Consider the following 23,333-nt stretch of genomic DNA (forward strand, 5'->3'; position numbering starts at 1 on the left):
AAACACAACCAATTTGATTCTAAGTATTCTAGAGAAGGAACTTTGTATTCAACTCCTAAATAAAACATACAACTGAAGTAAGCTATGCAAGTGTGGACTTCAAATGTTTTGAAAGTGTCACATAATAAAATCAAAATGTCATCTGCATGCCATTCCCCTCTAACACAAGAAAAAAAAAATTAAAAAAAAAACACCAAAAAATACCACCACCCTGTCAAGAACATTTTCCCACAGAAAAGGAAATTTTGGCCAGCTCTCCCTGATGACAAGAGATAAGGAAGTACCAGGGTGGTTCCACGGTTTGCAAAGTGTTAGGCACAAAGGCACAGAAACTTTTTTTTTTTTTTATGTTCTCCACCCCTTTCTTTATCTCTCCTTTCATTTTAGTATAGCTTTCTTTCATATGTCTCTCTTCTTACCTTTATCATTCCCTACTTCCCTTGTTTAGAAGGTTCATGCCACTGATCTAAGTAACAGTACTGAAGGTTGTTGTCTTGGTACAAGTGGTAATAATCCCTTCTGATACATTAAAAAAGCACATTATAGAATGCAGTGGTGTTATATCACATTGCATTAAAGAGAAGCAATGATGTTTGGGTAGCAGTTGTCAGAGGGATAAGTCTCCTGTTGAACCAGGAAAATAAATGCTTGATAAGACACGCATGGAAAACCATCAAGACACTCTTCACCCTAAAGGAACCCTAATTCCCCACTAGAAAAAAAATCCCACACTACCGTATTTCAGATAAACATGTTCAAACCTGGGACTGCCTCAAGATGTGAAATTTTATTCTCTTGTGTGAAAGGGAAACAAAAATTCACAAAAAAACCCCTCTGCCAAAGCTGAAGAACTTTATTAAGATAACATTTTGTGCTGATATTCATCCAGCACTCACACTGAGACAGTCTGAATCAGCAACATCAGCTTCTTTGAAGTCACAGACCAACTTGAAACAAAAGTGCTAATGACATTTCATTTACAATTCTGAGAATCCACCAGCTTTCTATTCTGCCCTGTCTTATGATCACAGCCCTCATGGCTCTGATGTGAGGAAAGGCTTCCCAGGCACAGTGCAAAGCGTTGCACTTTCACCTTATTCACAGGAGCTGCAAGCAAAAGATAGATGGTCTTGGAAGACCAAATTAGTGGTATACTGCAAGGCAGCAAGATTTCCACTCGCTATCCCACTCCAAAAGCCATACTGAGTCTTACCTCTGACTTTGCATCACCACCCGGTCTCAGTTGGAAATGTACTTTAACTAGAACTGCCTTGCTGAAGAGCGTACACTTATTCCTCATGAATAATGAGCAATGTGTTATTCTGACAGATATGTTGAGCTTGCATAAACTATACATAACTCATTCATCTTCTCACTGTCTCATGATGTCTTGTGACTTTCATTCTAGTTTATGATTCCCTGTGTTCAGCCAGCTGAGCTCAAAACAGGAGGCTTCTGGGGAACAATGACCCTGCAGCCAGAGATCCACCTCTGAAAATGCTCAGCAGAACCTTGTTGGAAAATATGTTGTCAAACCACGAAGTCCTCCCCCTCATGTGATTGTATACAAACCATCTTACATGTTGGGATTCAGATTGAAAACTCAGTATATTTTGAGAAAACAGTTTCCCTTTTGGTTTGCTTTAGTTAAGCATTCATTTTATTCTCATTACCCCTACTCCCCAAAAACTCTAAGCAAAATCATTTTGCAAGATCTGAATATAGAAAGATCTATCGATTTGAGTAATTTTCTTTAAAAATTTCTGTTGCACACATGTATGGACCAGGAAAAGTGGATTTTTAAGTAAGAAAGTGCAGACTGCACTTTCTCTACCACTCATAATGAAATCTCAGCTTCCGCAGTCCTCTGACCTTTCTGTTACCCTTCCCATATTCCCTAGAAATGCCTGAGGGCTTGAGGAACTGCTACTCTGTACCAGTTTGCTTGTCTCTGCTGTACTAGGGAAAATATATGTATTGCTCCTTACACAAGTTGTGTATTTTAGACAGTTTGAAACATAATCAGAAAATACATTTTATTTTTCCAGCAACTATTGTAGTGCAATGGCATTTTTAAGAAAATGACCAAAATTAAAGCAAACAAACCAACAGCAACCTCCCACTTAAATCCCTTCAGGACACCTATGGGAACATCATTGTCTCCAAAATCTGCCATATGCTGTTAAGCATCAACCTGCTGTAAGGGGTAACTTTGTACAGCTACTGCTGGAGTTACTCCTTTGCACCCTGCAGTTGGCATACCTTACTCTCCAGGAAACCACCGTAAGAGATGCACGGACATTTCTTCAGTCACCCACCTTTGACCACCACTTCCCTGCTACTGCTCTTACCCCCAGCAGTTCAATTTTCCAAATTGGAACAAAAATGAATAGGCAAACACAGCTAAGATGATGGCTAGATCTGACCCAAAGCATGCGAGGCACATGCCTCAGAAGGGACTGGAGCAACAAGTTGCTAGCTGGGTATGAATTTGTGGCCAGATCCAACTCTCCTTCCCAAAGCGTTCTTACAAACCTTCACACACAAGCTACAGCTCAGATTTCCCATGTCATATCAAACTGGGGAGAAGTTTAATCCATTTTTTAAACTTTCCTGGTACCAATTAAGCACTTTTTGTTAACTGAATGCCAAGTTTCATTTGAGTAGTTAATCATCAAAACCCATGTATTTATTTTTCTATTCCATCATGATTACATCTGAACCACTGCAATTCACACCTGAAAAATCTCTAGGCAACAGTATAATCAAACCAGAGATGAAAGGTAAGACTTTCAGTTTTCTAAAAGGTGCTTGGAATTGAGGCAATCCTGCTAACAAAAAGCCTCTATTAGATTTTATGGTAAGAAAGGTGTCATACAAGTAAATATTACATAAAAAATCAATAATGCATTTACTTCATTAAAAGCAGCACCTCATTCTAACTTTAAAATAAAATTTAGAAAAAAAAAGTATAGCACACAATATTCCATATAGAAGTGAATGTTTCATTATTCCTATAGGCTTTCACTTACAAATTAAATCAAACAATTTGTTTTAAAAATAACCATAAAATCAAATAAACAATTAAATCCTTCTGGAGATTCAACCAAAGACATCTATTCAATATTGTATTTTTGTACCGCTGAAAAAAACCTGTCAAGCAGTTGAAGTGAACACAATGCTTAAATGACATACTTACATGGAAGTAAAATATATTAACTCCCTAGGGAACAAAACCAAAACTGAAGAAATTCCTAGGAAAGAAAAACAAAAGGGGATGGGGGGGAGAAGGGGGAAAAGAAACAAGATGTCTTTCAAAGCATTTGTTTCCTTCTGATAATCAGACTGCCACAAAACTGTCAAGAACACAGGGGGTCTATTTCCTTTTAATCAGGAAAGTCAAGAGAGAACTGGATGCTAATTGCCTGGTGATTAATGCATAAAATATTTTGGAAATAGACTTCAGGACATGAGTCTAGAGGACCATGAAGAAAGCTGTAGAAAGAACATGATCAGAAGATATTCAGATTACAGTATGTGCAGGACCCAAATTAAAAGTTACAGCATTTCTTTATGGTTTACAAAAAAACCCCTGTTGTTTCTTGATGTTAAAGTTTGCAACTGGATTAAAAAAAAAAAAAAAAAAAAAAAAAAAAAAAAAAAAAAAAAAAAAAAAAAAAAAAAGATTTGCAGGAGAAACAACCTACAAGCAATGAAAATATTTCCAGAATATGGTAAGCAAGCCTACAGGCTGATTTCCTAGCAAGCTCTTCCCATCTCTAAATCCTATGGTTCATTAATCAATCACAGTACCCTGAGCCTGTCAGGTATCAATGTCTGCTTTTTTACAAGTGTAAACCTCCATAATTTTTAGTTTGAGTGTTATATGCCAGTGTGAAAGCTGTACTCTTCAAAACTTGTATAACTGAGTAGGTTCCTCTCAAGTCTGGGAAAACCAAACTCCCACTATTGTCCCCATAAGCACCATCTTGTGAAACCACCCTAATACAGCCCTCATAATCATCATCTCCTGAAACTGAAATATTTATGTAAAACCTTTTCTACAGGTTAACACAAAATATTAGCTCTCTCACTTATTAGCTTTAGGATGAATTTCAGCAACAATAACACTGGATGATCTTGATTTACAAGAATCATTCACCTTTCCTCCCCTTTGTTTTATTTTTGAAGACTTGTAGTAACTAGAAACTACTTGAAGCAATAAATACACTACAAGTAAGATATAAACTACACACCAAATGAATACTCCACATTTTTGCATCTGGAAATAAACAAAAACACATGCATATAAAACAAGAGTTCTTACAGTTATGACTCAAGACAACAGTTAAATCACCACAGAAATGAAATCTAGCCTATGGTTTTCTGCTTTGAATCTAATGGCTACTTCAGAAGCCATTTAGGCAATCAAATTGCTGATCAAATAACTGTGCTGTCCTCCACAGAATTATTTTGGTTTCATTTGAATTCTTTTTGTATGCCTCACGAGAAAAGAATATGCAGCAGTCTTATTTGAAAGCCTAATACCTGAGCTTTTTCTGGGACAAAGGCAACTAATACTGTCTCCATTCATTTGATGTGGAAATGCACATTCTCAGCTTGTGCAATAATATATGGCAATTTAACCCAAGCTTATACCCTCCAGCCAAGTTAAATACACTTATTCTCCAATGAGCTGCATGGTTGACCAGCAAAAGCCTTTGTCTTGTTGGCTCATCAAGTAAAAACATATAAATAAAAGTAGCTAGAGAAGTTTTACATGTTATTCCTACTAAGAAATCAGGAAACGTTGAGATTGCATGTTCATCATAAGGTGGAATCTTCAATTTGTTACAGGAATCAAGCATATGTCCCTGTTCACTTCAGATCTCTTAATATGGGACCAATAGTTCTTGTGACAGGACTAAATAATCTAGACACCCTTGCGACATGGATATTCCACAAGGTTTTCATAGTGAAAAAAATGATGAAGAAAGAATTTGCCTACCCACGAAAGGGTTTCTGATGCTAAATGGCTGCAAAATCTATCCTAAAATCCCTGGGTAGCAAATTTTCTGAGCAGCAAAGAGAAAATCTTTTAAACTTCCTGTGAAAATGCCTATATGCATCTTTCCCCTACCCCCCCCCCCAAAAAAGAAGTGATTTACATCCAAAACATTGGCAAATACCTCAACTGAAGCCTGAAGAGAGATCTTTGCATCAGAGTTATTTTAATGCAACTAAAGCTTTGCTGTGGGTGGAGTGAAACAGGTTCTAAAAATACTCTAACTACACAGAACATTTCCTATTCTGCCCATTCCCAAAGGAGGGGACATCTGATGGTTTGTGAATATAAGATAGGATGGTGGCCTTTAAATAGAGACAAGTAATGGTCCAGAGGTTTGTGCACAGAAGCCAGTGCTTGATACATCTGGGGCTGATGAAGCTTCACACAGTGACAGGATGATTGAATTTACAGATCTGAATCACAGATTAAGTAACCTTTGTGATTTACGACAACATGTAAATGGTACAATTTTCAACAAAACAAAACAAACAAAAACAAAACAAAAAAAAAATGGAGCTAATGTTGAAAACTTTTGTAGGTTTTTATCTCAAGACCGCGTAAGAATACTAAGCAAGAGTGCTCCTTGAAAAACAAAGAGCACTTGGTGTCATACCCCAGATATAAGATTTGATGTCATTACTTACCAAGCCAGCAATTGGAGTTGACAGACGATTTATCTTCTTAATGATGCCAGGCTTGATCTTGTTAATCAAACTAAAAAAAAAGTAAATGATTTTATGTTACATAATCAACTGTACTTGATGATGCATGAGCATCAACGCTTACCAAGAAATACTTTGCATATGGTCCTAACTTAATATGACTTGAATGAATTAGATATGAATCTATTAACACTCGCAAAAAGTGACAAGCAACAGACTGTAGAAGCAAAAATGAGACAAGTCCCACACGCACACACAAAGTGATTTCTGAGAATGGTAAACTGAGAAAGAAGAAAAGAAGATGCCTGGATAGGCGTAGGCAGAAATGGATCTATGTTTCTACTACATGGGTGGTGATGTTAATCAGACTCAAATCTCCTATTTAAAGACTTTCTTCACATAAAGGTTCTGACGCATATGTCAAAAATGTATCAGAATGTTGCTTTTCAGAGTTCAGAGTGAAAGCACTAATATTCTTGTGAGGGTGAGAAATAAACTCAGTTTTCCTAACGTTCCCAAGTCCAGTATGCTGTGTGCAACAATCACTTTTGTCACATATAATTTACATGCACAAGTAATTTTCAGTCTCAGTCAGAAGCAATTGCAGCTGATATCACTCTTTATATAAAATTCATGATTAAACTGAGAAGATAGGACAGACTAACACACCAGTGTTGAATACACACGCTCAAATGCATACCTTGTCCTGCAGTGAGGATGAGGCACAGGATTCCTTGCACCTTTTTATCCGGGTTTTCAGTCACAGAGATAGGGAAGTATTGTGGTTCACCAAACTAAGAGACTACAGAGTCAATAGAGACTGGAGACCTCAGGACACCCTGTAGACTTCATCTACCTTTGAGGATTTTTGACTTGCTCCCTCTTGTCCCTGCTTGTCTGGCCAGACCCTTTACCCAGCACAAAGCATCAGCAAGGTTTTGTGATCTACCTACACCAATGCAGAGACAAGACCTGGAGTTTAAAACTTTATGTGGGGAAAATGTATTTTTTATCTCAAGCAGCCAATGTGATTGGAAAATAACACAAAGAACAGTTTACACCCCCCCCCCCCCAGATATGGAGTATACATTTCTTAAGTGCCTGCAGGGGGAAAAAAAAAAAAAAAAAGAGATCTGCAAGTCCTGAGACTTTTCAATCACACTAAGTTATTTAGTAAACAAAATACACTTGATGACTTTTCAAAAAAAAAAATGATCTGTTGGGATGGAATTAAAAAAAAGTTTGACTTCCTTCCCTTTTTTATTTTTTATCATCCAAATATATAATTTTTACTTATTTACTGAAGAACATGAAGTAGCATGTGATCAGAAAAACTTCAGTGAATTTCTTCCTCTGATGTATGCACATGAGAACATGTTAAAATTTAAAAGACTTTATTTTGTCAGCATCTGCACTTGGTCATTGATTAGGCCAAACAAACCAATTAGACTGCTATAGGGATATGTAGCGCAAGTGCAGGTCTTATCTGCTGTAGTTTAAGTCAAAGATACAACCTCCAGAGATAATATATCCATGGACACTAAATTAGCCATGCCGCAGGTGAACCAAGGCAATAGGCAATGTAATTCCTAGTTTGTCTCAATTATTTAAGGTCTTGCTCTATATTGTCTTTAGTGAAAATTGGACATCTGAAAGCTTTTGCCATCTGCTCTTTTCCGTTTCCACAGAAAATCACTCTTCTTTGTACTTCAAGTATGCCAAATTTAAAATTATCAGGAGAATTTAACAGGAGAATAACTATATTATTTAGCAGAATCATAATGAGGCATCTTGCTTTAAAGAAAGTTGTGTGCCTCCTAAGGCAAGCTGCTCAGTCAAAGAAATTACAGGATGTTTTTCTTGTATTACTAATAATTACGGATACATTTAACTGATTTGCATTTGGCAGATGGAGGCTCATATTCTTTTGCCAAATAAGTGTCAACAATGAAGATTTCAAAGGATTAGGATGTATCAGTTAACTTCCAATTCTTAAACACACTATTTTAAAGTTAATCTGAATACAATATACAAATCCCACTAAACATAAACTTGAAGAAATATCTTCTAATTAAAAGGATTTACTATTTTTATTACCACATTCACACTCATTAACATTTAATTATGTAAGTAACCAAAATATGGCATCCACCTCTACAATATTATTGAAAATTAATTACCTCTCCTTATCATAAGATAACTTCAACTTGCAAGATATGCCTGGATGGGCAAAGCGCCCAAAGAAAAATAAGGGCAGGGACAGAAAACACAGTAACATTCACAGAGGGAAAAAAAATATATATGTGAAGAAAAGCTCAGAGAACTGAACATTTGTAAATATTTTCTGAAAGTTAGCTTGGCTGAACTGATTTTAGAGTGGCTCTGAGATTTGTGGTATTTTTTTCCTAGCATCTCAGGTAGGTCTTTAATGAGATTTCTCTTGCACTGGTGTTCTAATGACATTTACACCTGCTGTTCCTTAAAATACTAAGGGATTAGCACCACTTCCAGTCCTGGAAACTTGTTCCAGTAAGTACAAAACCAATTACAGATATGTGGATGAGACCTGACGAGTGGACATTTTACACCTCTGACTCAGTCTAGCAACGAAACCAGACAAGTCTCATTACTGCCAAGCCTACAATACATAAGCACAAGGAAGTTTCTTACACAAAGTACTCCAAAACAAGCCAAGGTCAGAGTTTGCTGTTTAAAACAGTAAGTCCAAAAAGTACTGAAATCTGGACTGCATGTGCACATATATAACAACATATTTCTACATTATGCTGGAGATCCAGCCTATTTTTATCACCCTATTGAATTACTAGGGGTTTTTTTAAGCATATTTTTATAAAGCAGGCCAAATTATATTCAACAGATTCCATATTATTGAGATAGTTGGATGCAACCATGAAAGCAATAAGTAATAGGCACGTGAAATCAAATGCCTGACTGTTATCTTTAATTTACAATTTTGTGAAGTTCACTTCTGAAGTATAGCATTTTTAGAAATAAAACTTTTGTTTTCTGGTAGGCATAGGTACCTTTCAAGATTTACAGAACCAACACTCAGGGGCTGAGGATGGGGGACAGAAAACCAAACCCCAACTACAGTGGGTATAGGGGTAGCCAAGTGCTTTGATCCCAGCCATGGCCATGCCACCTTGCACAAGCTGAAGAGCAAGCCCAGAGATATCACAGATGTTATACCAAATAAAGATTAATCAACTGGCCAGAGAATCAGCACGATCCTCTCAGTATCACACAAACAAGTGTGTGGGACAACATATTTAGATCTAGAAAGAGAGTCTCCGAAAGCTGTTTTTACTTCCCACGATAAACAACAGGTATTAAAAAAACTAAAAAATTACTTAACACAAAATACTTTCAGTACTTCAAAAAAAATTTCAGAGGTCAGGAAGGAAAGAGGCCAGCTGATGTTTACCCAAAGGATTTTTATATAGGCAAGTCAATACTCACTCGCACAACAGGACTCCATTTTCTAGAGCTGCTCGAAAGTCTTTGGTTCCAAAGCTTTTCCCAGTAACTGCCTATAAGAGAAAGAATTGAGAGTTAATGGGACACGTGCACAGCAAGAGCATCTAAGAAGTACTAAAAAAAAAACAAAACAAAACAAAAAACCCCAAACAAAATAAAACAATAAACCAACAAATACTGATTCAGCACTTAGTTCATACTATTATTTTCTTACATTAATTGCAAAAGAAATAATTATTTAAAAGCCCGTTCTTTATGCCTCAAAAGAAGTCAGATCCAACATCTTAAAGTAGTTCCTCTAGCGTAAATCAATTTTCAGCAACATCCCGTGGAAATACTTATTATTTTCTAAAGCAGTACCAGTTACACTGAAAAGCATAAAACAAATTTCAAACACAAGTGCAAAAAAAAAAGAGAAAGTCTTTTATCTCCTGCTTCATGTTACAGCGTGTATACTCATGATATCTGGCACAAGGTATTTTAATGGGTTTTTTTTTTCACACCACTCACACCTAAGGCAGTGTGACTAAAGAACCACTCCGTCAAGTCTGCTTTACCACGTGCACATCAATTCCCATTGCTTGGCAAGTGGTAAGACTGTATTAATGAGACTACTTTTTATATTCAGCGTGAAAAAGCAGTGAACAAGAACAATATTTTATAAAAGACTTGAGATATTCAATGCCAAAAGCAAAGCTCTGCCCACATGTTTTCAGCAGAGTTAAAAAAAATAATAAATTAACTCTCTCTTCTCAAACAAGATCATCAACATAGCACTTGCTCAAGACTATACTCACTTGAAGTCACTACTAGATCCTTCCTCTGCCCACATTCCTTGAAGAAATCAAATTTGGCAGATTTCTTCTAAATGCTCAGCATTAATAACCCACATGCAAGTCAGAAACAGACACAATATTCTGCAAAAGTCCAACAGAGAGGTTTTATCCCAGTTGAGTACAGAAATAAAACACTAGGAAGGGTATTTATTTGAGCTTAGAGGTCACCAGGTTCAGTCACCAGCTAATTATGAGCCTCCCTTATGAATGCTAACCCTGACTGTCCTCAATACTGTGCAGGACCACAGGCACACAACTGAACGTGCTGTGGAACCTGTGTGCACCCAGAGCAAAGCTTCTAGTTACCACAGTAATTAAGGAAATTAGTAGTGAAGCAAATGAGCTGGGCTTGGTAAAAAGAGCAAAGGAGAGGATGTAGCTCTTTTATGATCTGTTACATTATCACCCTATTTTTTTCTAAATAGAAAAATAAGGGTATACAAACACCAGAAATCCTAAAATTTAAGTAATTAGTTTTAACATAGGGGGGTTTTTTTCATTCAAATGCTGCAAGTTCACCCTCCCTACTGAGGACAAAATTAAATGGCACAAAAATCTTCTTTTGGGTTTAGGTTTTTTTTCCTAGGATTTAATAAATAATGACAGAGGATGAATGATGACACACCAATTCAAGGTAAGAAAAATTCCAAAATTCAGGGAAAGAAGAAAAACCCACACACACCAACTTTCAACAACAAAGGATGATAGTGATTCCCCTGGGAGAACTGCATTTTATAAAATATTCTTTTAACAACAGTCTGTTCTTACAGAAAAGTAGAGGTTGTATCATAGCAATATTTTCAATAATCACTTAAAACCACAGAATCTGAAAATTACCCTTATCTCAAATATAATATGGTATTTTGCTTCCAATTTTGTATATTCAGTGATAATATTTTCGAGGAAACTAGCCAATGTAACAAAACAGCACTGAAAGTTTAAATATAAATATTTATGTTTCCTAGGTAATAGGGAATAGGGGTTATAAATTATGCCCCTCATTCCACAAGTTAGACATTTTATGTTTGCATGACATACAGCAGAACTGTACCATATATAAAGCACTGGGGTCTAGCTTTATGGTTATGTTTCAAACTCCAATCAACTCTTAGAGTCCAGAAGTTGTTCTCATTTTGGAGTCATCACTGACATCTACAGGACTACACAGTCCAAATGTTTGGGTTTATAGGGAGTTTGCTGGTAAGTCATTCATGCAATAGATGATGAGGTGTTTCCTTCAACTAGAGTTCGGCCCATCCCAAACCTGCAGTGTCTTCCATATCCACAAAAAACCTTCAAGCTGAAATTCTCTTAAAAAAAAAAAAAAAAAAAAAGTCCTGGAATTGCAGCATATAGCTAAGGCCTACACTCCTTAAAAATTATTCCTGATAAGTCAAGGAGCATGTGCCACTGAAGACAAGTTAAACTTTGGCATAGCCTCTCCAGAAGAACACAAGAGTGCCATGCTGCAGTGCATAATCATGTCCTCATGGGGCATCTTGTGGTCTTTTCTGCAAGAAAAACCCAACACCTCAGTCTCCAAAATAGCGTGTGGAACATTTGACTACCACAAAGTCTTCAGGCACATGACCTCAGGTAACTAGAAGCCACCCCTGAACAACAAGAGAGTCCAATTTGAGTACAAGGTTGTAAATACCTCTATTAGACTTGCAGACCTCTTAAAATTACATAAGAAGATGCTACACTAGAAGCATTCTGACTAAGTTATTTGTGCAGCCACTACAGCAATCAACACTGATTTGATGTACAGGATGGAGCCGTCAGACCAATCTTGTGACCCACACATTTTGACGATTATGCGGTTTGTTGATATTAAAATAAAAGCGTTGGTATTGCCAAGTTAGGTTTCATTAATATTGACTTTAAAAGGATAACTAATAATTAAGTAATTAAAAGATATTCTCAAAGAACAATTTAACACTGGTGCTTGAAACCGAAACGTTTTCCAAGTTGCACAACATGTTGAATTTGTTGCTGTCACAAAAATAAGTACTCCATTTTAACACATGCTTTTGTACAGAGACGGAGAACTTTTCTCAGCTTGGACTTTCATCTGGCTCATATCCAATGCAGGGCATCAAGCTCAGCTGTAGCTATTACAGCCTACAGATACCATTAAAAAAAAAAAAAAAATGGAAATATATAGGCTGTCTCAGAGTGCCCTGAATTTTAAGATCCTGAGTAAGACAAAGTGAATCCCACCCTAAGATATTACATCTTCAAACTATGTCTACAATTTCTGAGTCACTGTTTATTCATTAAAGCTTGTTATACTGGGTGTGGTACTCTTATGTAATGGGCATAATTGATTTTGGACAGTTTTTCAACCACTTAGGCCACATGAGCCACCAAATAATAGAGAAAAATATATTGCAAAAGTGATTTTTATCCATGTTTGTACAATATTTCTTTCCAAATTATGTCTCTTTTCTCTCCTTCATTTAGCTGAGTGTATTATTCTTCTTTCACTGCTTTTTTATATGAAGAGAGCAGTGACATAATTAAAGAATGTATCACAAAATCACATTTAATTGCTGCTATAAAACAGTTTGATTTTGTTTTTGAAAAACTGCATCCCCTAATGCTTTGGTAACTCGTAATTGCCAGGCCCAGTGAATTTACTTCAAACAGTATGCAAATCAAGCCTTTACTTAATTTTAGACATTTTGAAAATGCTTACACATACTGAGGGTTAGTTTATTTATTATTATTTTATGGTTTTATTTCATGTTTGTTGTGATTCCTGTAGGAGGAGACAAATCAAGAAGAAATAACCAAAGATCAACCATCCTGAGGATGGCATGACATCAAAATCATCACAGACTGAACAAAAAGCACATAGCACGGAAGAATATAGATGATTATATGCGTCAGTACAAAAATTAACATTGAGTGCATTTCTTTGGTTTGTCGTGCTAGAGGCCAAATATAGCTAATCATAAAACAGGCCTTTTTTGCCTTAAAAGCTATCCAAAGTTGACTGACCTTTCAGTCTTAATAAAAAAATACTAAGGGACATCATGTCAAGCTGCTTCCATGGTTTACACTGGTTTATACAGCTTTTAGCAAAAAGGTAGCCCTACCACAGGCCAGTAGATGTTTACCATCACATGAAACTCAAAGTGCAGGGGCCCGGTAGGTTTCTCAATTTAACGCTGCAATGATGGAAACACCAAAGCTAAACTCTCCCCATCCAATGCAAGAATCATATCACATACCAGGCATGCTGGCTGACCAGTTCTCCATCATAAATGTGTTACCTGCTCAGAAACAAGGAGACAGCACTGTACCATGCCCAGCTTGTAATCTGAACAATGCCTTGGTACAGGGACTCACCCCTCCAGCCTGCTCTCTCAACCTCATTAAGAGCTCCACTGCCCCCACTCCGTGTAGATTACACCATCTCAAGCCATGCAAGGACCCTGCACAACAATTTGAGAGAAATACTACCTGCATCAGCTTGAAGCATGACATTCCCTGGTACAGGGTTGTAGGTTAGGGATGGAAGATTCCAGAAAGATACTGAACCATGCACAATAGTGACTGCCTGAAGGCAGGCTTATGCCAGGATCTCATAGGGCAAGCAATTAATCAGATGGCAAGCTCAAGGATACTGCACTGATTTATCAGCTTTAGGTCCCCAGAACAGCCTGCAGCAAGAAAAGCCAAGTTTATCATACTGCAGAGAGGACTGCTTGTGTTCTGTAGGGAACTGGGACAATGACACAAATGTGACACAATGGTGCCACCTCCAGTACAGAGTTGTGGCTATGCCCTGCCGGGTTCTGTCACAGTGCCTGCCTCAGCAGATCACCTCACATACACATTCATGTCTGAATTTCTTCCTTCCCAATGGCCTTTCTTCCCCCTACCCACTACCAAAAATCTGGATCAGACTACATGGCAAATGGCTCCATCCTTACATAATCCCAGCATTACGTATCTCCACATTTACAGTACTTGTTTGGCTCTAACCACCCTCATCCAGTGTATCATTCCAGAATGGTATTGCTACTGTAAGATGCACAGGGAGATATACAGGCTACACCCCACCCAACAAGCAAGCAGTGCAGGCAACTCCCAGAGGGCTGGTATCTCAACAGTTTGGCCAGGCTTGGGGAAATAGGTTCATAACACGTTTTATATAGTATTTTAATTCCACTGCATTTTATAAACTGTCTTCAGAAATATGCTATACCTTGATAGATTTAATCTTTTGTGTCTATCACAAAAGAAGAGCAACATAAAAAAAAGAAAAAAAAAAAGAAAAAAAAAAAAAAAAAAAAAAAAAAAGAAAAAAAAAAAAAAAAGGGAAAAAAGGCAGTAAGGATTTTTCCCTCTCCTGCATTCAAATGTACTACTGAAAGACTTGCCTCCCCCTTTCATGGCTATTTGTAGTCCCATTAAAATGCCATGCAGAATATTAACTTGTCTTTGAATGGCATACACAGGAGCTGCCAGAAAGTACTGCCATTATGCTTTGAAGTAAATAGCTTATGCTGTCTGGCATTTGCAGACTCCCCATCCAGTTTTCTGTTCTCAGCTGGGTCTTCCTCTTTTTTAAAAAACACAAACCAAAAAAAACTTAACATTGTCATATTTTTCTCCTGTAGTAATTTGTTTTATCCAAATCCCTCCCAAAGGTCAGGTGGTAGGAGCCATATTTAAAGGGCTGCTGCACACAGTCTTGACATAAGTGGCAAAATCAAACCTTTGGGTAGAAAACCTTTGACATTGCAGCAAACAGCCCATAGTAATGACTAGATTTCTCAAAATCAAGCAGTAGAAAAGATCAGTTTATTTTTGAGGCAAGCAGGATCTGTCTCCCTGAATTTTGAGCCCCAAGAAGATGTACAGAAAGAGTAGGCATTCATATTTTCCATCCATAGGAAAATACTGCTGGTATTTCACTTCTGGTAGCACCAGAGATTCCAGGTCCAGAGCACCTAAGGTCATTGTGGGAGCCATGTTGCTATATTCCCTTCTGATCAAAAATTTAATTCACAGTCCAACAAACTCCTGAGAGGAGTCCAACTGCTCAAGAAGCTGGTGCCCACAGAGGCTTTCCCAGTCAGCTGTCCAGGAATGAAATGATGACATTGCCCAACCTAACAACTGCGCAAGAGTCAAGAGTGAGGCCTGGATTTCTACAAAAGGAAGCTCTTAATTTCAAATCTCATACCTCATTGCTAAAATCCATGACAGGTATGATTCCACTGAGGAAAAGAACTAGGGTGGCTAAAAGCAAGAAGGAAAATATCTATGACTAAATCTGTCATATAATTTAACTGCACAGCAAAAATAAGAAGGCTGAAGGAGATGAAGGTTTTGCCATTGATCACTTATACTGGACCATGTAAATGTTCCCCACAACACTAATGTTTTTCAGTTGGAATAATTCCCGCTCTATTGCTCAATGCCATGTTTAACTCCATGTCCCAAATCCCCAGGCATCATTACATTTCAGAGAATGTGGAAATTTTTGTCTTCAGCCCTAACTGCCTTTGATAACAAACCAGAACAGATATTTATAAAAGGAAATGGTTGATTATTGAAAAAGTCTTAACTGTTATTTTCTATCATCAACATAATGATGGGGTCTTATTGTGGCATGCCTTCTGGACAAATATGCCAAGACTCCTGAAATAACATGCAACTACATTTTTTTCAAAAATATGAAGAAAAACAAGGAATAAGGGGCAAGCAAGAAGGGACATGATTACTGGGGTAGTAGGTGCAAGAAGCATAGACCTCTGCTCATCAGCTGCTTATACTCCGTTCTTTTCAAGTTTTCTGTCAAATCACATGTAGAAACACAATCTGAAGGACGAAAGTGAAGTTTTTCTTCCAATAGTTCAGGGAATCCCTAACTTAGGAGATCAGTGCAGCAGGAAGAGCAAGGATAAACATGTGGGATCAATCAAATCAGTTGAGCTTCCCTTCCTCCCCCACAAACAAGAACATCTTACAAAGAAAAACAAGATGAATAAGTCTACTGTTGTTTATCCTGGTGACTGTACTGACAGGTATCAAACTAGGAAAACCAACATAAATTACTTTGTGTTAAAAAAAGTGTCACTGTATGAGCAGATATGGGCAGCATAAACTACATAAAGGTAGTTGTTCCAGTAGGACATAAAACTTGCAAATGCAAAAAAAAAAAAAAGTTACTGAAACTTGTCTTTTTCAAGTAATTCACAGTAAAATGGTGGTGTACTAGACTTTGGTGTTTCTTTCTGCCATAGAAAATAGTTAAACATACCCAGGAAACAAAAATTATGAAGAAATAGTTTCTAGAAAAGTTATTGACCGAGATAAGAGAAATGACAAGCAGAGATTCCAGTTTCACTGCTTAGATATCTTTTAATGACTATGTTTTGTAATATGTGCTCTCTCATGCTAGCCAGATTTTGAACTTGCCCATTGTGAAAGTCAATCACTCTGTATACCACTTCTTCTTTTTTCTGAAACATCGACATTTACAGCACTGCACTGGTTGTTACTTCAAATTGTTAACACCTTTCCAAGCTGGGGGATAAGCACTCAAGAAATGAATGAATCCATGCGTAGCTGTCACAACTAGACTTGTATGTAGTGTCCAACTGTGGAATACAAAAAGCTTGCCCTGGACAGAATATCTGCATGTTCTCAATATCTCCCTCAAGATGCTGAAATAAAAAGACTAGAAGAATATCAGCAACACCACAGCTTAGAAAAGAGGACTTGGGAGAAGACTTAAGACACAGAAGGCTTTGTAAAGCTGGTTGAGCAATCCAGGAGAAAGCCACGATCTTCCGGCTGTTGTGAAGCGGCATCAGAGCCTCCTTTCCCATGCTCTTCCTCATGCCTGTGTTAAGGGTCTGCATTTATAAAGCAATCTGCAATCATCCAGACTTTTTGTGCTTTAATATAGTACTGAATATATATACAAATACCCCGACTTCATCTGCATATAACTCCCATATATGTCCCACTACCTCTCCCCTGAACCAAAATGACCATGTCAACTGAAACAGGGGTTCCAAGCATCACAGAAAGGCAAAGGGCTGGAGCCACAGCATGCTGGAGATAAGAGAAGGATAACATGTGGACTTTTGTGCAGATTCTTGAGAGGCTTAACATACCCAAAGATCAAGTGATGCAGCGCCCTGGCATCCAGGCAGTACGTGACAGATAGGATGGATGGCCACATGCCCTCACAAAGAACTTCAAGTTCAGACAGTAATAATGAAAAAGCTCCACCCCAAAAACCTCTATACAAAGTCTGTCTGTATCATTTCCTTTGCTAAAAGAGAAAAACAAAATCTATGACAACTGCAGCAGTTTGGTTTCAGGTGAATAAGAAAAAAAAAATCATAGTGGTTGTTTTTTTGGGGTTTTTTTACAAGCTTCAAAAAGAGGCATGACTTGCAGCACTAATTGATAAAACGTTAGTGATAATCAGAATCACATTTGTTTAGGAAAAATGTAAAAAAAAGGATTAAAGAAAATACAAGTTAGACTTTTTGCTGTAGATCTACTAAAAATTACATTTGTCTATAATTTTAATCTATTATTTTATATTTAGTATTTTAAATACTGTCTCCATTTCACTGTAATTGAATCTCTAAATATTTTGATCTTGTTCATGTAGAACAAAAGATAAATGCAAACTACAAAAAGCCTTTGGTGTTTGTATTTTCTATGTTCAATTTTACTACTATTATCATTCCAGGTTGGAGTATATGCTGCAAGTTTCAATACAGGCTGTCAGCTCACTAGCATCTATTTTTACAGGAAGGACCTTAAAGAAAACAATATCTTTGCTTATGTTGATTAAGAAAAACATGCTAAAACTCTGCTATTTGCAAGTGAGTCCCTCTTGGGACTATTTCTGTAAGTGGCAGAGAGATACAGAAATACAGAATGAAATGGCCAAGAGCTTCTGCCCTAGATTACAGTCCTCTGACAAATTGACTGCCTTAATTCTGGGTGTATTTGATACTTTGATTTTCCGTGTATTTTAAATACGCATGCTTCTCCAGAGGGCAGCACTGGTGCCATGAGCAAACCAGGGAGCTAACCACAAGGTCTTGAAATGACATTCAGCAAGAGGAAAAAAAAGGCATCAGATAAAAGAAAGTGCACACAAAAGAGAAACGCTTTAGGTACAATTGCTTTCGCATGTTTAGCGAGGTTATTCATGCATGGAAGTAATTTCTTGTTATTCCTGGAGATCTGTCAATCTTTTCAAATTTTTCAGCCTTTACTGGAAGTAGTACTTTGAGCAACATACATACGGAGATGTGGACTGAGTCTGCTTCAACCAAAAGCATTGACAAACATCCCTCTTTCTCTCTCATGCATACTCCCATTTGTGCACCCATGGGATTTGGGGAACCAACAGCCTTCTCATCAAATCTTCCCTCCTGTCCCCACATCTCCTGAGTTTTATATTTCTCTCTCTCCTACACCTACTGGTTTTCAAGCCATACCACCAGGCTTTCTTAGCTCGTTAAGAAGGCAGCATATGGACAGCGAGCAAAGAAATCATGTGGAAATGAACATTTAACAGGGTCAAAAGACACTGTAAAGGCAATTAGTGTCATGAAGGAGTCTGGAAAAAATAGTCACAACATCACTTCCCAGTAAACTCTGGCACTTGGCATTAACTGCAATGCTTAAACAACAAATTTAGAAATTTCAATATTATCTAGCCACAGTTATGTAGAAGTAAGCCATCAGGTCGAAGTCACTGAAATTAATACTGAATTTCCACTGGAGAAATATTATGCTCTTCTCTGGAGTTTGAATAATTCAGGGGGAAGGATTAGCTTAAAAGAACTCCACGGATCTGACCCATTTAAATAAAAAGAAAAGCAAGATCATAAAGCTCCTGTTCGGCAGTTTGGGACTTTCTAAACTACATTTATGTTTTGAGATACAAGAGTAGGTAAGCTGCAAGAGAGGCTATAGATAACAGTGACACCAAGAAAAATTGTATCTTGTATTTTTTTTTCTTTTTTTAGGAATTTTTAAAATAATAACTCAAAAGGAATATAAACACATACAAATAATTGTATTGGGATATTTGAAAAACACTGTGCATAGATCAAGTTATTACGCTAGGAGCAAGAGTTTGAAAGGCTCCCTTTCCCAAGGCTTGCAGCAATACACTGCATTACAGCTCCTTTACCACAGCGCTGGATGGCAGAGGCCATTGCCACTGCTTCACAGCACCATCTAATGAGAGACATCAGGTACGACACATGACCAGAGGCTCTCTGCTTACATGTAGTCCTTCTCCCTGGCAGGAGATGAAAGAAATTGCCTCTGGCAAAGAAATTAAATAATTGCAGTCAGAGGAGGAAGGATGGCTATGGAGGAAATTGAAGTCCAAGGGAGCTACAAAAGGATGGCGTGCATTTGAAAAGATGACAGGAGAACAACTAGAGGAGCCAGAATTTCAGTCTGGGCAAAGGAATAAATAAGTTTAGGTTCAGTAAATTTTGCTGACCGATGCTTGTCACTGATTAGGTGTTGGAACAGTTCCATAATATGAATACTACCCTTTTAGAGTATTCAAATATAAAGGAACATTTCATGAACATGTAGCAAGTTAGTCAAATGGTTTTATACTTTGAGAACTCTGAAATTAATATGATCTTGAGCTTGACTACATAGCTTTCAACTTTTCAGGGGATCCTATTCTTGCTACACCTCCTTCAAGACCCTTCTATCATCTCACACCAGAAACAGTGGCACCCTGAACAGTACTCACCCATTATTTGTAATTATATATACACATTTTCCCTCAAGATCTAACTCCTTCCCTGTTTGAGATACATTTGCCTTTACAAAAATGAAATGTCATTGCTAGAGGGAATCAGGGATCAGGTTCATCATCATCATAGCTAGGCTTTGTGAGAAATCAGGGATCAGGCTACCATCAACCTCAAAACCAGGACTTCACTCTACTTAACAATTTAACATGATTGAAGAGTTCCTTCTTTATGCACCATACTGCCCTGTTATGACTTTCCTGACCAAACATTTTGGTCTTAATGTTTGAGTATTTATTAGGTCAAATACATTACTACCCAACTCTTATTCTCCAAGGAACTCTTCTGCTGGGTTTGCGGAACCACAGACAGAAGAAGCGCTAGCAGCTGCTGAAGTCACAGGCGGCCCCACGTGGGGATAACTGCTGCACTACAATTAAAGCATTAAGGTGAAGAACACGGAGGTCCAGAAGGGAGGCACGACAACTCCTGCTCTTCCAAACTCTTCCAACACTTCCCCCTTCCTATCTTTCCTCTTCAACATCAGCGCTTATCACTCCATTTCTGATCCAAGCTGAGCATCGCGTATGACCCAAGCGTTACTCAACCAGCTCCAGCATGACTCTTCCTCCAGCCATTTTACTGCTCCACTGCAAATGTAGTTTTATTTATCTCATTATTTAAGGAGCCAAACTGGTTTGACAGAGTGCTTGCCTCCTTGCCTGGGTGTGTTTAGAGGAACCCAAGATAAGATTGACTGTCACACCAGCTACACGGAGTTACTACGTACACTGCCCAGAGACAGGATTTAATTACTAGTCAAAAGCAGCGTATCTCCCCCTTATTACAGAAGACAATTATAATTTGCTTATATCTATTATGACATCCTTGCAGAAATGTTCATGACTATTTGTAAACAATTCCATATTTTGCAAGGGAGAGGCATAAATTTATATCACAGTTGACATATCCAAAATTTTATATAATTAGAAATTTCTATATTGCTTAAAAAAAATTGTTTCCCTCTGAACAAAAAAAGAAGTCAGCAGTGTATTAAAAAAATTATTTGCATATGGTTGATACATCCTTTCTCATAGAGATACACGGACCTTAAACCCTGTGAAGAAAAAAAAAAAGTTTCCAATCTGTAGTGGGCTCATTTACATACATTCGTATAATCTCCCCTAAAGATACAGCTGGAGTGATTAAAAAGGCCCCACAAAATGCACACAAGAAAAGCACTGAGATAAAAGCAGGCAATTGTACTAGAAAAAGCTATCCAGAGCTATAAAAACAGTCTTGAAAGACTACTCTCTTCTACTCATTTAGTAGGGGTATGCTTGTACCTTGTAACCACAGAAAAGATGCACATTTTGGATTATAAAAAGATGCATGTTTTTGGGGCATTTTTTGTCTCTATCTTAACTTTATTTTGCCTTTAAAAATAACACCGCATTAAATGGAGAAATACTATCAGTAACCTATACGGTTTTTCACAGACAGAAAATATCTATGCACTGGAAGACTGAGATTTTCTTCTGCCATAGGCAAGATGCCTCAAGCATTTCGGATTTGAGCCTCAATGGTTTCTATGACCAGCTGTCTTCCAGGGTATGCAGATTTCAAGAATGTCTGAAGCTTTGCCTAGCAACAGACAAAGTACAGACTGCTCCTCAATTTCAACATTTTCCTCCGTACATTTTGCATGAAGTTGTGCCAGTTTCTGCTGCTTGATCTGGCACGTGATTACCATTTCTACATGAAATTTTTTACCATTTTATTTACAGCTCAATAGAGCAGTTGAAGACACTTTTCCTACCATAACAAAAACAAAACTGGGAAGTGCTTTTAACATTAGGTCACTGCTTTATCAAAGCAGAATGATATCTTGGTGTTTTGTGGTTTTTTTTAATTCAAAATTCCAGAGAGAAAGAAATGGTATTTTGTATTATTGATGCTATTTCCAGTGCAAGATTTAATTTTGTTGGGGGGCATCACAAAGTCATGTGCCTTATTGGGCACATGTCCTCTTAAATATTTTCTGTTAGAATAAGAAGTCAGATGTAATTTCAGCTGGTAGCATTCAAACATGACTTGCACAACATTTACAGACTAACAAAGGAATTATCCCATTGAGTTAAACTAGTTGTCCATCTCAACCAACATCCTCTGTCTGGCAGTGACCTGTACCAAGTATGTCAGCACGTTTGCAGGGTGGGGAGGGAGGATACCAGTACTTTCATATTTAGAGCAGAGGTGTTTCTAGCCTTCTCTATAATTAAAGGGTAAAAAACACAGATAGGGAGAGCAACACATCTTTTCACAAACGGTTCTCTTGCATCAGAAATCATTACCGAAAGGAGAAATATCACCCACCACTTCCTCCTGTACCCATATACAAGTTTTTTTAAATACTTACTCGCTTAAAGATTTGTTTGTGATATACAACATACAGAGATGTGTATCCAGAAGAACCTGAACACAAGTCCAACTTGTGATAAGTCTGAACTGTTAAATCTATATAATGCCTTTTTAACTAAGGCAAGTAACAATGAATATACTAAGAGCTCACGTATCTTACGCTAGACAATATTCTCTAAGCCTAGTGCCTCAGTTTGAGAGCCTGCATTGATAGCAAGGGTGAATTCATACAGAATCTGGGTGTCACTGCAAAACTGATCTCCTATCTCTTGACATATTCTGACCTCTGCTGTTATAAAATGGAATTTATTTTGACAATAATTTTTTTCTTTAGAACGCTGCCCTCAGCTGAATAAGAGTTTTCAGTACATGCCATTTTTTTGGGTGAAGAAATGATGGGAAAATCACTTTTATTTCACAACATTTTATAAAAATAAAATGCTCAAGCTTTTCTTTCCCCCTCACAGTCCTACCTTCCTGTGATTTATTATAAGTTTCATCACTTGACTATTACATAAATACATATACTCTGTTCTTTTGGTATCTAGACACTATATGCTACCAAACTGTCCTAACACCATCTTTCTCTGAGAATGCATTGTTTTAGGCTTTTATGACAGACACCAGCAAACCCACCCAGCACATACCAATATACAAATTTTGCTAATCTTAAATCATTCATACAACCAGTTTTAGGCAGCACTTTCTTTTTTCCAGTTTAAGATGAATTTTCATTACAAAAATATTCTACGATAGACTATCAAGCTCTCAATTATGTACAAATCTAGGACTTCATACTGAATTTTGACAGTACTGGTTAGGAAAGAAATATTTTCTAAATATGCCATACATTAACATCAGTGAAAGTGTAAATTTGAATGAACAGTGGCTGTACTGGTTGGCAAAATTTTGAAGTCACCAAAACACTGCACTTTAAGTGATAGGTACACTCTGAGGGGAAAAGAAACAGAGTGTGTCCATCATGATTCTGTGATTCCAAACTTCACTTTCCCTTCTGGCCAAGAAGTCTCCTCTCAGACCTTGATCTTGAAGATTAAGTTGTGAA

General features: G+C 37.4%; 1 protein-coding gene across 11 annotated transcripts in view; it reads right to left on the bottom strand.

The window, feature by feature from the left end:
* LMO7 (LIM domain 7) overlaps positions 1-23,333 on the bottom strand; it is a 131,218-nt gene that overhangs the window by 85,026 nt on the left and 22,859 nt on the right. For all 11 annotated transcript variants that reach the window (XM_027894303.1, XM_027894300.1, XM_027894307.1 and 8 more), the window contains exons 2-3: positions 9,211-9,281; positions 5,713-5,782 (exon numbers count right to left, since the gene is read on the bottom strand). In XM_027894303.1, coding sequence (XP_027750104.1) covers positions 5,713-5,782; positions 9,211-9,281 — 141 coding nt within the window. The remainder of the gene's footprint in view (positions 1-5,712; positions 5,783-9,210; positions 9,282-23,333) is intronic.

Source organism: Empidonax traillii, unplaced genomic scaffold (assembly GCF_003031625.1).
Source record: "Empidonax traillii isolate 1590-97213 ecotype Southwest subspecies unplaced genomic scaffold, ASM303162v1 scaffold423:size1405600, whole genome shotgun sequence".
NCBI lineage: Eukaryota > Metazoa > Chordata > Aves > Passeriformes > Tyrannidae > Empidonax > Empidonax traillii.